This window comes from Asparagus officinalis, chromosome 4, assembly GCF_001876935.1.
Source record: "Asparagus officinalis chromosome 4, Aspof.V1, whole genome shotgun sequence".
Classification (NCBI taxonomy): Eukaryota; Viridiplantae; Streptophyta; class Magnoliopsida; order Asparagales; family Asparagaceae; genus Asparagus; species Asparagus officinalis.
The window spans coordinates 54,332,588-54,345,079 of NC_033797.1; the positions used below are offsets into that span (position 1 = coordinate 54,332,588).

A 12,492-nucleotide genomic window follows, 5' to 3' on the forward strand; every position below is an offset into this window, starting at 1 on the left:
CAAGGTAAAAGGTCATCAGTGGTGAGACACTAATTGATGCAATATTTGTTTTAAGTAGGATTTCCTTAGGATTTGATGTTAGTATCTTTTAGATTTTATTTTGTTAGACATTTTATTTTAATTCCTTAGAATTGAATGTTAGGATATTCTGAGATTTGATCTTATCATGTTTCCTTAGGAGTTATCTTTTGTTTTCTTTAAATAGATGTGTAACTGTAAGCCTCGTTGAGAAGGCAAACTATGATTAATGAAAAGAAAATTTCCTGAGATGTGAAATATTTGTTAGCATGTGAAAGTGCTAATGTTATGACAAGTCAAGCGTCCGCGTGTGAAGCCCTTCTTCTATCCTAGCCCACCAAATACAATACCCTTCAATCAAATCCTCTCCTCGAAGAATTCCCCGTCCGAAATCATCAAACGAACCACCGGGGTGGGGGAATAAAGTTACTGTTCATAGACGTGTGAAGCCCTTCTTCTATCCTAGCCCTCCAAATACAATACCCTTCAATCAAATCCTCTCCTCGAAGAATTCCCCGTCCGAAATCATCAAACGAACCACCGGGGTGGGGGAATAAAGTTACTGTTTATAGACGTGTGAACGGTAATTTTACTGCCGTTCATTCGACAACTAGAGATCTGACACCACCCGCCTCCTCTGATGATGCCGCAATCCGTCGAATCCGACTATGAACCCTGACGACGATGTCCGTTCAAGCATCATCGTCGAGGAATCTCCTCCAATCGACCCTCAATGAGTTATCGACGACTTAAAAATCTACCCGCTCCTCCTTTCAGATCCATATTAGATTCATGTACGCGTCAAAGTACACAATATTGAGAACCTCATACTTTCTGATCGAATCCCGATTGGCGTCGAAGGCAACACATCCGGGAGCCTTCGAGTGTTGGATTAGAGCCCCCGCCTCGGTCCGCATCACTAACCCTTCACATACATTTATACATATAACGTGCTGTCAGTATCTTATGGTACGTCAGTAATATCTAAGATTTGATGCCATATAAAAGAAATTAATAGCATCTTCCGTACATGCCTATTGAACCAACCTATCTTAAAACATAGCTAACGTATCTTACAACACGATTCATAGCGTAGGATACTTAATATGCTACAATTAATTGACTAAAATAATAAAAGGATTTCAAACATATAAAGCTTTTTAAGTTTAATTAAGGGTTACAAGCATACAGTAGTCCTTTACCAAAAGAGCACATAAACCTAAGATACATACCTGTGAATAGGAATATGTACAAGTTTTATGATCCTAACATCAACCTAATTTTGTTTCTCCACTCACCATTGAGAACACAACAAATCTCCAGACCCCTAAGTCAGACAAGCAACTTGCGCTCGGTCTTGAGCCTTCTAATGCTACACGATAAATATTTCGAACAACTATGGATCAATAATGTGAACTTTATTACTTATGGTCTACAATTGGAAAGGATGCAAACAAAGAGGGGGGAAAAAGAAATATATAATTGATTTGCCTATCATATTTGGAAGTGATGATGAATACACTGCTGAGAAAGCACCTTGCCTATTGGAAGATAGGTCTTGGATGGATGTCTGTCAGTGTTTTGAACTTGAAAACAAAATCTGCTACCTAAAAGGAAGGGAAGAGAAGATGCATATCTACCAATTTCTAGTTCAATAAAATTGTTGATCATTTATTGCAATTCCCAATTTTTGAAGCAGCAACAAGCTTTTTGGATGTTGATAATGAATGCGACCTGAAGACTCGCTGTGATTTCTGAAAAGAAAGGTAGGCGAAAGATGGCAATCTGGAGGATTTTGTGAAGCATGAAGAAGAAGATGAAGGTGAAAACACAAGGATAGCTTCTTGAAGATGTGATAGATCAATCACAAACATTTGATGTTAGATGCTTAGATTACGTTTTTAGGGTATATATAACCTGATTCTGCTATCATCTTCCAATTCTGCTCATCTTAAATACAATTTAATTATGCAGTGCCATTTTGATCAATATCTCTACAGTTGTGTTTGCTTTATTTACATGCATTTTCCATTTACACAAGAATTTAGCATTTCTTTTTTCCTTATCTATCACTGTTTGTTTTAATTTTATCCTTGATCTAGTGATATGTACTGCTGTAAACTTGACTACTACACAAGTACACATACATCTTTGTTACAGGCTATGTGATGTGGTACGTATGACAACAATGATAAATGATTATCCCTATTTGACAACATTGGGTATAACCATGACATATCTGTAGTTTCGGATTTGACAACCAACACATGATCAACATAATGTTGTGCCACAAAACAGACTTCCAAAACAATTTCTCAAAAATGAATTCACATGCCTATATAATTTAACCTTGCAGTATCTTAGAAACCAGTAACATCACTTCAAAAGAGAACTAAAATTTAGCAGTAAGAAATTAGAAGGCTGATAGAAGCAAATATAAAACAAGATGACTTGAAGTGGAATTACCAGGAATAGGCCGCAGAACTTGGAAGATTGATAGGCTGCAAAAGTTTTACAAAGTACATCTAAGCGTTAGCTTAGAAACAGCTGTTTCTCAGAAGTAATTACTTAACTTCTGGATAAAATTAACAGAAGAAATCCAATAATCATTGACAATCACAAATACTTTGATCAAATTAAAAGCTATAATCATAGTCTTTTAGCTGAAAGACAAGAAGTGTGATGCTTTGGCTCACCCTTGAACATGATGGAAAAATCTTTGTACCAGTAAAACCATGTTAAAGAGTTTGAACTCTGAAGAAAAAAAAATTCCAGCACATATATCCTTCACCTATACAATTAAGCATATTCGCATCTATGAATTTGTCATTGCATATATATCCTTTATATCTTAGGCTACCATCTCTAACAACAACTAACCTAATCCTGGATGCAGAAGAAAAGATTGACTTGGACATAAAAACCACTATCATTCGAATTATAATGAATATTTAAACTTTTAATAATGGTTTTCAATTTCAATGGCCATAATATTTAGGAGTAGAGCTAGTCTACTATTAATACTATCCAACATGCAGATACTATCAACCTCATTTTAATATTCGACATCTAAAAATTAAAATCCAAGTTGATAGGTGTGATATATTACATATGAACTACTTGGAGATAAAATTTCAAAGGATTTCGATGTGTTTTGAATCATGTATCAAGAGGTGAAAAATTAAGTGATTATGAAAATTCCGAAGCGTTGATTTTGATGTTATATAATACATGGGTTAATGATGTTGAAATCCATTGAATTTTTTTTGTAAGTAGTCCATGTGAAGTAGATCACATCTACCAGTTTGGATATTATTTTTCAAATGCCGAATTTTAAAATTGGGTTAATAGTATCCACATGTTGGATACTATTAATAGTAGCCTAGCTCAACTCAATATTTAGCATTCATGTTTCCTCTATGAAATTTTAAAGATTTGTATAAGCAATTGTTAGATGTATCTCCTACAAAGATATCACTTTTAACAGATGCACTCTTCCTTAGGATACTCAGAAGTTAACATACTTCACGCTCAACAGCAGGAGCGGAACCCAATGAGGACTAAAAGGGACCAAAAGGGCCTTCGCCCTACCTTGGAAATGGGATTTCATTGGCCCAATTGGAACAGGCCCAACCGGTTTGTTTCCCATCTTAATTCAAATTGCAATTGTAAAGTATTTCATAATTAATAGAGTTTGATTAGGATATGAGCCTCATTAGTAAGTTGTAAGTAAATGTTTTGAAGTGGTTCGATCTATCTAATAAAAAAATTCAATAGTTGATGGCTTGTGTCTTGCAGCAAACAAAAGAAACAAATAGATTTGCTGTGTGGTTGCTAAGAGAAAAAATGAATAGGATTTTTGCTTCTTTAGTAAGCAAATTAATTAGTACATAATAATTATTGTGAACACTATTTCCTATGTTGTACTTAAATCTTTGAAAAATGAATCTCTCCTCTCCTCTTGACCCCTATTCCCTGCCGTCGTAACAAAGCGCTGCTGAACCATGTGAACCATTGTGTGCTTCTTACAATTGTTTTAGTTTCAATAGTTATGTTGTTTAGTTTTTTGCACTCATGTGGTCATCTAATTCCAACTAAAAATAAAAGAGTAAAGAAGGAAATTGGTTAAACAATAATTTCATAAATTATAGAGAGTAAAATGTAAGATCCTCAGACTTTCTTAAACTCTTATGTAATGATGTTTAGATACCAACCAATCGTATAACAAGTTTTTATATTTTATTGTATTTAATTGTTAATTTTGTGACCCCCTCCAAAAAGGATTTTGGCTCAGCTAGTGTTCAATAAAATAGATATATTAGCTAGAGCAAAGAAATTCAGACTCCTTGAAGCTTAAAACACATTTATCTCTAATGATCTAGTTCTAGCAGTACATAGTACATCTCAAGAGTTCAAATTACAAATATATAAAACATGACAGGTTATAACTTTAGATGGATAAGCAAGCAACAGAATATTTTGGATTGGCATGCATCACAGTGTTGTCAATGTGTGAGGTGCAATGCAGGGCGCAAAGTATCTTTACGCACATATGCGCAAGACGCAATACAATGCGCGCGCCGAAGTGATGCGAGACGCACACCGCACAGATAATTTTTTGATGGATAAACAAGCACGAAAAAACATGTTTAGAAATTCACATAAAACATATGTCAAGATAAATAATATCTTACTACCAAATCACAATATAAGGGCTTAATTTCTACTAACACATCCAATATAGTGATAAAGTTCATAATTTTCAAATCAAATGTCAAATCAAGACTAATATCCAAGCACAACCAAAATCAAATGTCAAATCAAGACTAATATCCAAGCACAACCAAATAATAAATGAGGATTAGTTAGGATCCTCAATTGAAGGCTACTAAAAAGGCCTACTACATAGTGGTAAAGTTCATAATTTTTCAAATCAAATGTCAAATCAAGAGTAATATCCAAGAAAAATCAAATAATAAACGAAGATTAGTTAGGATCCTCAATTGAAGGCTATTAAAAAGGCCTATTGGAGTTTTTCTTGGGAAATGGGTTATCGTGTATAAAGACCCGATTGAAATGTTAACAAACAAAAATATACGAGATTATGTACTACATGCACCCTGCGCAAAGTCAGGATGCTTGCGAGGCGCACAAGGTGTCGTTGCATCAGATAGACGCTTCACCACCATCATGTATCGCAAGGCACATGAGGCGTGCGCCTTTGAAAACATCGATGCATCATATAAGGCCTAGAAGGAATGTGGACTTGAGAAGCATCATAGTTGAGTCTGGACACAATTTCCATGCCTGCAGAACTAGGGTGTTAATTTATTTTAGATCTTAGTCTAAGCATTGTATATAATTCCTAACATGAAGCCAATCGGTTTACGAAAGCTCTAATAAACTTAAAACTTAGCAGACAAGATGACAAATGCGGTGTTTGCTATTCAGAAATCGCTTCTATGCTACATGGGTATGGATATGGTAGTGACGGAGCCAGAAATTCTATCGGGCGGGGGGGCTAAGATATATAAGTACACTATGATTTGTTTCATCAAAAAAAAAAAGAATCAACTCTGTATGCATTTTTTGTTCAAAGATATTCACAATAGAAACCAAATATAAAAAAGTATATACAAGCGTATAAAACAAAAAAAGAAAGAGTACTACAAAATTTCATACAGACATGCTAAACCTTCCACTAAGTCAATTAAATTTTTTTAATTTAGAAAACATTCGCTTAGGTTTATCATTTTATCTCTTCATTGACTACACTTTTCAAGAACAAAAACAGGTATAATGAACTCCATAGTTGCAGAAAAGCAAAGAAAATATTAAAGGGAGAAGCCTTCATCTAGTAAAAAAACATGATTTTTTTCATAATAAAAATTTTACCCTTTGCAACTAATTCGAAATTTCTACGAAGCATTCAAAATCACAATTAATATAAACTCTTTTCACTGAAGTTACATCAAGCATTAAACTCAGATCCATAACGCACATAAAAACAAGTAAGTTTAATCCATAAAGAATTTACAAGATCTATAAAAAAATGTATCTAAAGGATATCATTTAGATCTTTGCAAGATAATTAGTTCACATAATAATCCAGAAATGAAACTTACAGACTTTGTACAAACATATATGCTATGTGATGTAAGTCTCTGTTAGTTAACCACTGCATAAGAAAGTTTCAAGCAGATGCAGTTGGTGAAATGATCTATTAATTTATTTGAAATGTAAAAGACTGAATTTGGCATAAGGGTATTTTTCACAGTACCTATATATGCTGGTGACAAGATAGCAGAAGTGCTTTTAGAATAGTTCACTTACAGCTTGAAGATTACATTTTTTAAGAAAACCACTATATATACTATACATATAGGAACTACAAAAGTTAGGGGAGGACAAGGCCCCCCAACCATGTATGTAGCTCTGCCCCTGGACATGAATGCATTTATGGGTGCATATACGAGATGACAAATTCGTAAAAGCTAGGAAATAGGGACACAACTATCTATATACATATTGAAATTAATAATGTACATGAGATCAATTTTGTTTTCTCATCTACATGTTATGAATACTAAAATTTACATAACTTTGTTTATTTTTCATTTATTAAGTAGATTATAAATTAGAAAACTGATTGTTTTTCAACTAGATATATGAATGACCCTTTAAAATCATCTTTAGAAGTATTGGAACCCGGCATGTGACCAACGAGTTACCAGAAGTAGACATGAAGTGTAAGATACACACAACGTTTTAAATATCGGCCAATAAACCGATATTATCAGCGATTTATCGGTTTTGGAGGTCTTCCGCTATGATAAGTTTGATTCTAAATCTGTTATCGTTTTTGGATGTTTATCGTCAATAATGCGGCGATAAAGTGAGTTATCGGCCAATATTTTTGGCCTAACAATCGCAATTATCAGCCTTTGGTTTGAGTTTTGATTTTGAGCAATGAGCACCTATTCAATGCATTTTAAACCCGACCCCATCTGAGTTTCTACCATAGGTTAGTGATTTCAAACATAATTATTTACATTTTTATATATTTATATTTCATTAAGTATGGTTGGATTACATATTAGAATATTATATTATGTATATCCCCGATATCCGCTATCCAATATGAATTTTGACCGTCCGATAAATCCTCGATAACTGATATTTAAAACCTTGGACACACATCCAAGAAATGCATGATGATTGTTTTAAACTAATACATGCAACATATAATTGAGTACACATCTGAATAAACGTATGCACACTTAACCATTGTCCAATGGTGTCCAAGAAGTGTTGGGTACGGAGCCTAAACGAGGTGTCGGGGTAACTTAGCTTTGACAGAAATATGCAAGATAAGTCACTTAAAGGCATACCTCTCGGCTGTTATCTCTGAGAATCGTTTGGGAGCCCATGTCATGAGCTTGTTCTCTACAATAAGTAAGCTTCCTTCATACTTCACGCCATTAACTGTAAATCCTGTGTCAGTGTACCTAGGAGAAAAGAAAACAGAGAACTTTATTGTAAAACAACAAAGCCTCAGAGAATAGTACGTAATATAGAAATCTCAGAAGAAGGCTAAGCATTAAGCAGCCAAGAAAAATATCTAGCTCAAAGATTATATTATCATAACAGGCTTATATTGAAAATGGAAGAAATTCATAGCTTAGAAAAAGATGGAGCAGTCAGTAATAAACTATTAACTACACAATATATAAACGATGGAAGACCATAAATACCTCATGAATCATCAACTGAATTTTTCAACAATGAGAACACTCAATAATGAAGTCTTAACCCTCAATCTTAAAGTTTCATCTTCATTCAGTTCTATGAAGGTCATTTCTTTTTATGTTATGAATGTCACTAATTTAAGCACGCAACAGAAGTTTGGATTGACAAAGATCAAGCACTTGAAATGTTATGAAGACAAAACAAATGAAGAAAGAAGACAACACGCCTTGATGATAAAACCTACATTCATTTGTGAAGGACAAGGAGAATCCATTAAATCTTCAAGGGGAGTACAAAACGTGACAACTTCTCACCTTAATCTCAAACCGTAATTAGAACTTAACTCATCAATGATTAAATAGAGAAGAACCACTAACTAGATGAACACCATTCTGCTCCATGACTCTCCTCAGTTGAATTACAAAACACTCATCCAAGTGCTCCTACTTATGAATAAAATAAGATCCGAAAACTTTCCCAGAAAAATATGATTGAATCATTATGTTTTTGGGAAACTTCCTAATAGATACATGTAGTATCTCAAAACAAACTCCTTTACATATCATCTCACTTATCGTTCTTCAATTTGAATTGGAACATTCTAAACTGAAAACAGTCTTTTGCTATCAATTCACTGAACCAAACTGAAAGCCCATCTACTTTTCAAGGCAGCAACTTAATCAGATCAATCGACCAGACAGTTAATTGGTTGATTCTCCATCCAATAGAAATTTGCAATTGAGAGTGGAGATTCAAGCTATAAACTCAATATTCACTTTAATTTAAACATTATTATCATAGTGACCTCCTCAACTGAAATAACAGCTAGTTCAACAAACTATGAACCTGCTCCATCTTCTCCACGGAACCTCAATAGCTTCTCAACTACATCGAAGACTGTACAATTTCGGACATAGCCTGAAGTAGCCAGAACTTGTACACCTAACAATCATCTAATCTCAAACTGGCCAAAAAGGAATATAAATTCATACTGAAAAATGAATCTGATATTGCAACTGTGATACCTTGCTCTCCAAACGCGTTGAATGTTAAACAGAACAATACATTAACATCTGAGCTAGACTCCTCTGTCCACATCATAGTATCTTGATGTGCGCTATTTCCAGAGTGGACAGAGAAAATTAACTCTGTTGTGTAACATCTAAACTCTGCAATAAAGATAAATTGTTAACTTTCATAGTCTTGTACTTAATATGGGTATCTTTGTAAAACTACCAAATGTTTTTTCTGTGTAAATGAACCTTTTTAAATATAGGGAGACAAGGTTGAGTGTTACTTCTACAATATGGCGGACGTGTGAGAGGATAGTAGTGCCTGTGTTTCTATTATGCAAATGATTCTGGACTGTTCTTTGACCAACTGATTTGCATGATACAATATTGTCCATCAAACAAGTCCACCTTGAACAAAAGTTTATTAGGATAACGACTTCTCGGAACTGAGATGATATGAACATCCAGAGTGGAGTATCCACCTATCCCTGAAACCAACGGACTCGTCAATAACTGATAAGACAAAATTCTCCTTCATCCTCAGCTATAATTCTGTCTGTCTTCAACCTAAAGCAATCACACCTGCTATGTCTAACACATTTGTAAAAAGTTACAAGGGATTGGAGATGGCCAATGGTAGGATATACATATGGCTTGAAGGATCCGTTCTTATACGTTTTACAGGGATGTTACATAAGTTTTCGTTTTGAAGTTTCACAGCGTGGCCACAAACATTGGCATCGGTCCCGTGGCAGTGCCTCATAAACAGGATATTGAGCCATTAAGCCATGAATACTAATTGTTATGTGTCTAATAAAGAAAAAGTGCATAAGCTATACGTACATAGATGTTCACAGAAATGCAAATGCATGTAATCATATTTCTAACAATATGTCGAAGTGAAATTGCATAAGCTAAATTTTTATACTTTTCTAAACTTCAATAGAAGCCACTTGATGGAGAATTAAACTCCATCAGTCCATCTATTTGCGGTGGAATACTCCTTCAAAGACCTAAATGATGCAATCATGTAATTCATGAGACTACTTTAATATTTTTTTTGTCAACTTTGAAGCAATGAACAGAAAACTCAGCAAGGATTTGAATCTCGATTGTCAACTCTCATGGTAAAGAAATTTTCCATGAAAAAAAAAACTAATTTTTTTCAAGGAAAAGATGAGGGGTACCCTTGGAAACGGAGCTGATCCTCTGGGACGCTGTCGATGAGATTGATCTGATCGTAGAGAGAAAAGGTGCGCCTGATGATCACAAAAAAGGAATCAAATTTTGAAATAAATAGAGCAATTTTCAGACCAATTAGTTGAAATTAAAGAATTATAAGTAATTACTTTAAGAAAAACAAGGAAAAGGAACCTGAGAGAAGGTAGGGTTTGATGATTGAAAGGGGGTCTCGGGGATTCCTTTCGAAGGGTCTTCACGAGGTGAGGGAGCAGCGAAGAAGCTGCCCTCTGTCTTCCACCGCCTCCCACCATTGCGCTCTCTCTCTCTCTCTCTCTCTCTCTCTCCCTCCTTCCTTTCCTACTGAACAAAATGGAGCTTGAAGGATCCGTAACGGATCCTGTGGGATCCGACCCGAATCCAACTGTGAACAGAAGCAGGAGCCGGGCTCCAATGGCATAACAGCAAATAACACTTAAGTTGAAGCCTCCTCGTTAGTAGAAATATACGGGTTTTTTTTTCATTAGTCCCTTGCATCTTCAATAATTGCATATTAGTCTCTCGAATCCTATTTATAGGGTCTTCGAAACTGGTCCATACGGTTAAATCACACTAGATTTTTTTTTCTTTTGGGGTTATCCCATCAAATCTAATGATAATGCTCCTCAACCCATTTTCATAATAGGTTTAAATCCAATACCACTTAAAATAAATCCAAGTTCACATTAAGTTTTACTTCTTTAATGTTCAGCTAAAAACTTAACCCAAAGTTAAGCATCGCAAAGGGCCTGAACACTGGATAAAGAGGTAGCTTGGTGATTGCAGATTTTAAGTTAGGAGTTAACCCAATCATGATTAGGTTTTCTAGTTGAAATGCTAATAGAGCGATCATTTTGCAAGACCACATAAGATTTGAGGGATTAATATGCAATATTCAATATCTGAGGATGCAGATTTTGGGAATTTATATATAATTTACAAGATTTGAGGAACTGAAATGCAATTAAAGTTTTAGGGGACTAATATCTTTATAAAAAAAAGCCCAAAAAAACGCTTTGTATTTTTTTTTCCCGACCAGCGAGCACGAATAGAAATTTAATGGCGCGATGGCGAGCGGCGAGCAGTCGCGAAGCAATAAAGAAGGGGAGCCGCGAAGGGACGGTTGCAGATGCAGATCTGCCAAATCCGTCCGTCGCACCTCCAACCTCCTCCACCTGCATGCATGATTCCTCCCCTTCTCCAGGTCCTTTTCCCGACTCCACTTCCTTTGTTTGTAAGATTGATATTTTCATGTGAAATTGCTGCCTTATTTGCTTCATGAAATCTTGGTATACCGTAATTGTAGTAGTTGAATGAAAAGAGAATACCAAACTTGAGGAAGTTATTTGGAACAGGGTCTGTTTAACCCATTGTGTCCCAAGTAAACCTGTGATCCCTGCCGATGAGGTTTTAGGCAAATACGATAGATGCAACATATATATATATAATATATACATAATAAATAATATTATTATATATATATACGTATATATTCATGAGTAAATATGGGTATTGCTTGGTACCTAAGCACAAATTTTATGTTTGGTAATGAGAGTGGCACAATCCCCTTCCCACTCCATTCAACATGGGGACCACAACAATTTGCACCTGATGGGGTTTGAGAAGTGCATGCGGGAGTATGCAACCATTTGAATGAGTGGAGGGGATTATAACCACCCTCACTAACGCAAGGCATAAATTTTTGTGCTTGGTACCAAAGCATACTCATTTCCTCTCCTTCATCCTCTCTCATCACTCTCTCTCACTCCTATATATACTATTATATATATATAATACGTCATATATATATAATATATATATATATATATATACTATGAACGAGTAAGAAAATGGAAGAACGCTTGTAGCCAGTTCGCTTAATCACTTGGTATGACATCGGCAATAATCCTTTGCCCCGCTACATCACCACTGCGAAGATAGATCGCCCGTCAACCACCCTTCAAACAACTTCAATGTAGATACTTAGACAAGATTATGGCCAGCATGCACTACCAAATCTATTTGGAGGCAAACTGGTACGCAAGTTTCTCCATTTCTCATTCTCTCGTCTCTCTGAAGTCTCTCCTCTCTCTCTCTCTCTCTTATTATATATATATATATACTACGTATATACATCAATATATCATATAATATAATATATATATAAAGTATATATACCTATATAATTATATATATATTATCGGCATGTAGTATGAATTAAATAGTGACATTTAGTGTGTCCTCCCAAAACACATGTTCATATAGAAGGCTAAATCCATAACTTCCATAATAACTCGTCCGAACTCTTTTTCGTAGTGGAAAAACAAAAAAATTGCTGAAGAAGTTAACAGTAACAAGTGGCTAAAAACTCTGCGCGAAGTGGGTTATTTAAATAATTCAAGGACCAACTCAAAGGAATAGTAACCGCCTCTCGTCCCTTGGTAAAATCAAAGTTTGAGTTGTAAGTGCTAAAGGTGTCTTCCTGGCACAGTAT

At 35.1% G+C, this 12,492-nt stretch overlaps 2 protein-coding genes across 3 annotated transcripts in view; one reads left to right on the top strand and one right to left on the bottom strand.

The window, feature by feature from the left end:
* LOC109837463 (NADH dehydrogenase [ubiquinone] 1 alpha subcomplex assembly factor 3) overlaps positions 1–10,407 on the bottom strand; it is a 13,052-nt gene extending 2,645 nt beyond the window's left edge. The window contains exons 1-4 of one of the 2 annotated variants that reach the window (XR_002246283.1): positions 10,155–10,407; positions 9,968–10,039; positions 7,410–7,526; positions 2,485–2,519 (exon numbers count right to left, since the gene is read on the bottom strand). Coding sequence is in view for 1 of the 2 variants with exons in the window: in XM_020405722.1 (XP_020261311.1) it covers positions 2,485–2,519; positions 7,410–7,526; positions 9,968–10,039; positions 10,155–10,273 (343 nt within the window). In the remaining variant the exon portion in view is untranslated. The remainder of the gene's footprint in view (positions 1–2,484; positions 2,520–7,409; positions 7,527–9,967; positions 10,040–10,154) is intronic. The other variant, XM_020405722.1, reaches the window with a different exon arrangement.
* Positions 11,504–12,492, top strand: part of LOC109838732 (tobamovirus multiplication protein 2B) — a 10,052-nt gene continuing 9,063 nt past the window's right edge. The window contains exon 1 of the mRNA XM_020407155.1: positions 11,504–11,614. Within this exon, the coding sequence (XP_020262744.1) occupies positions 11,504–11,614 (111 nt within the window). The remainder of the gene's footprint in view (positions 11,615–12,492) is intronic.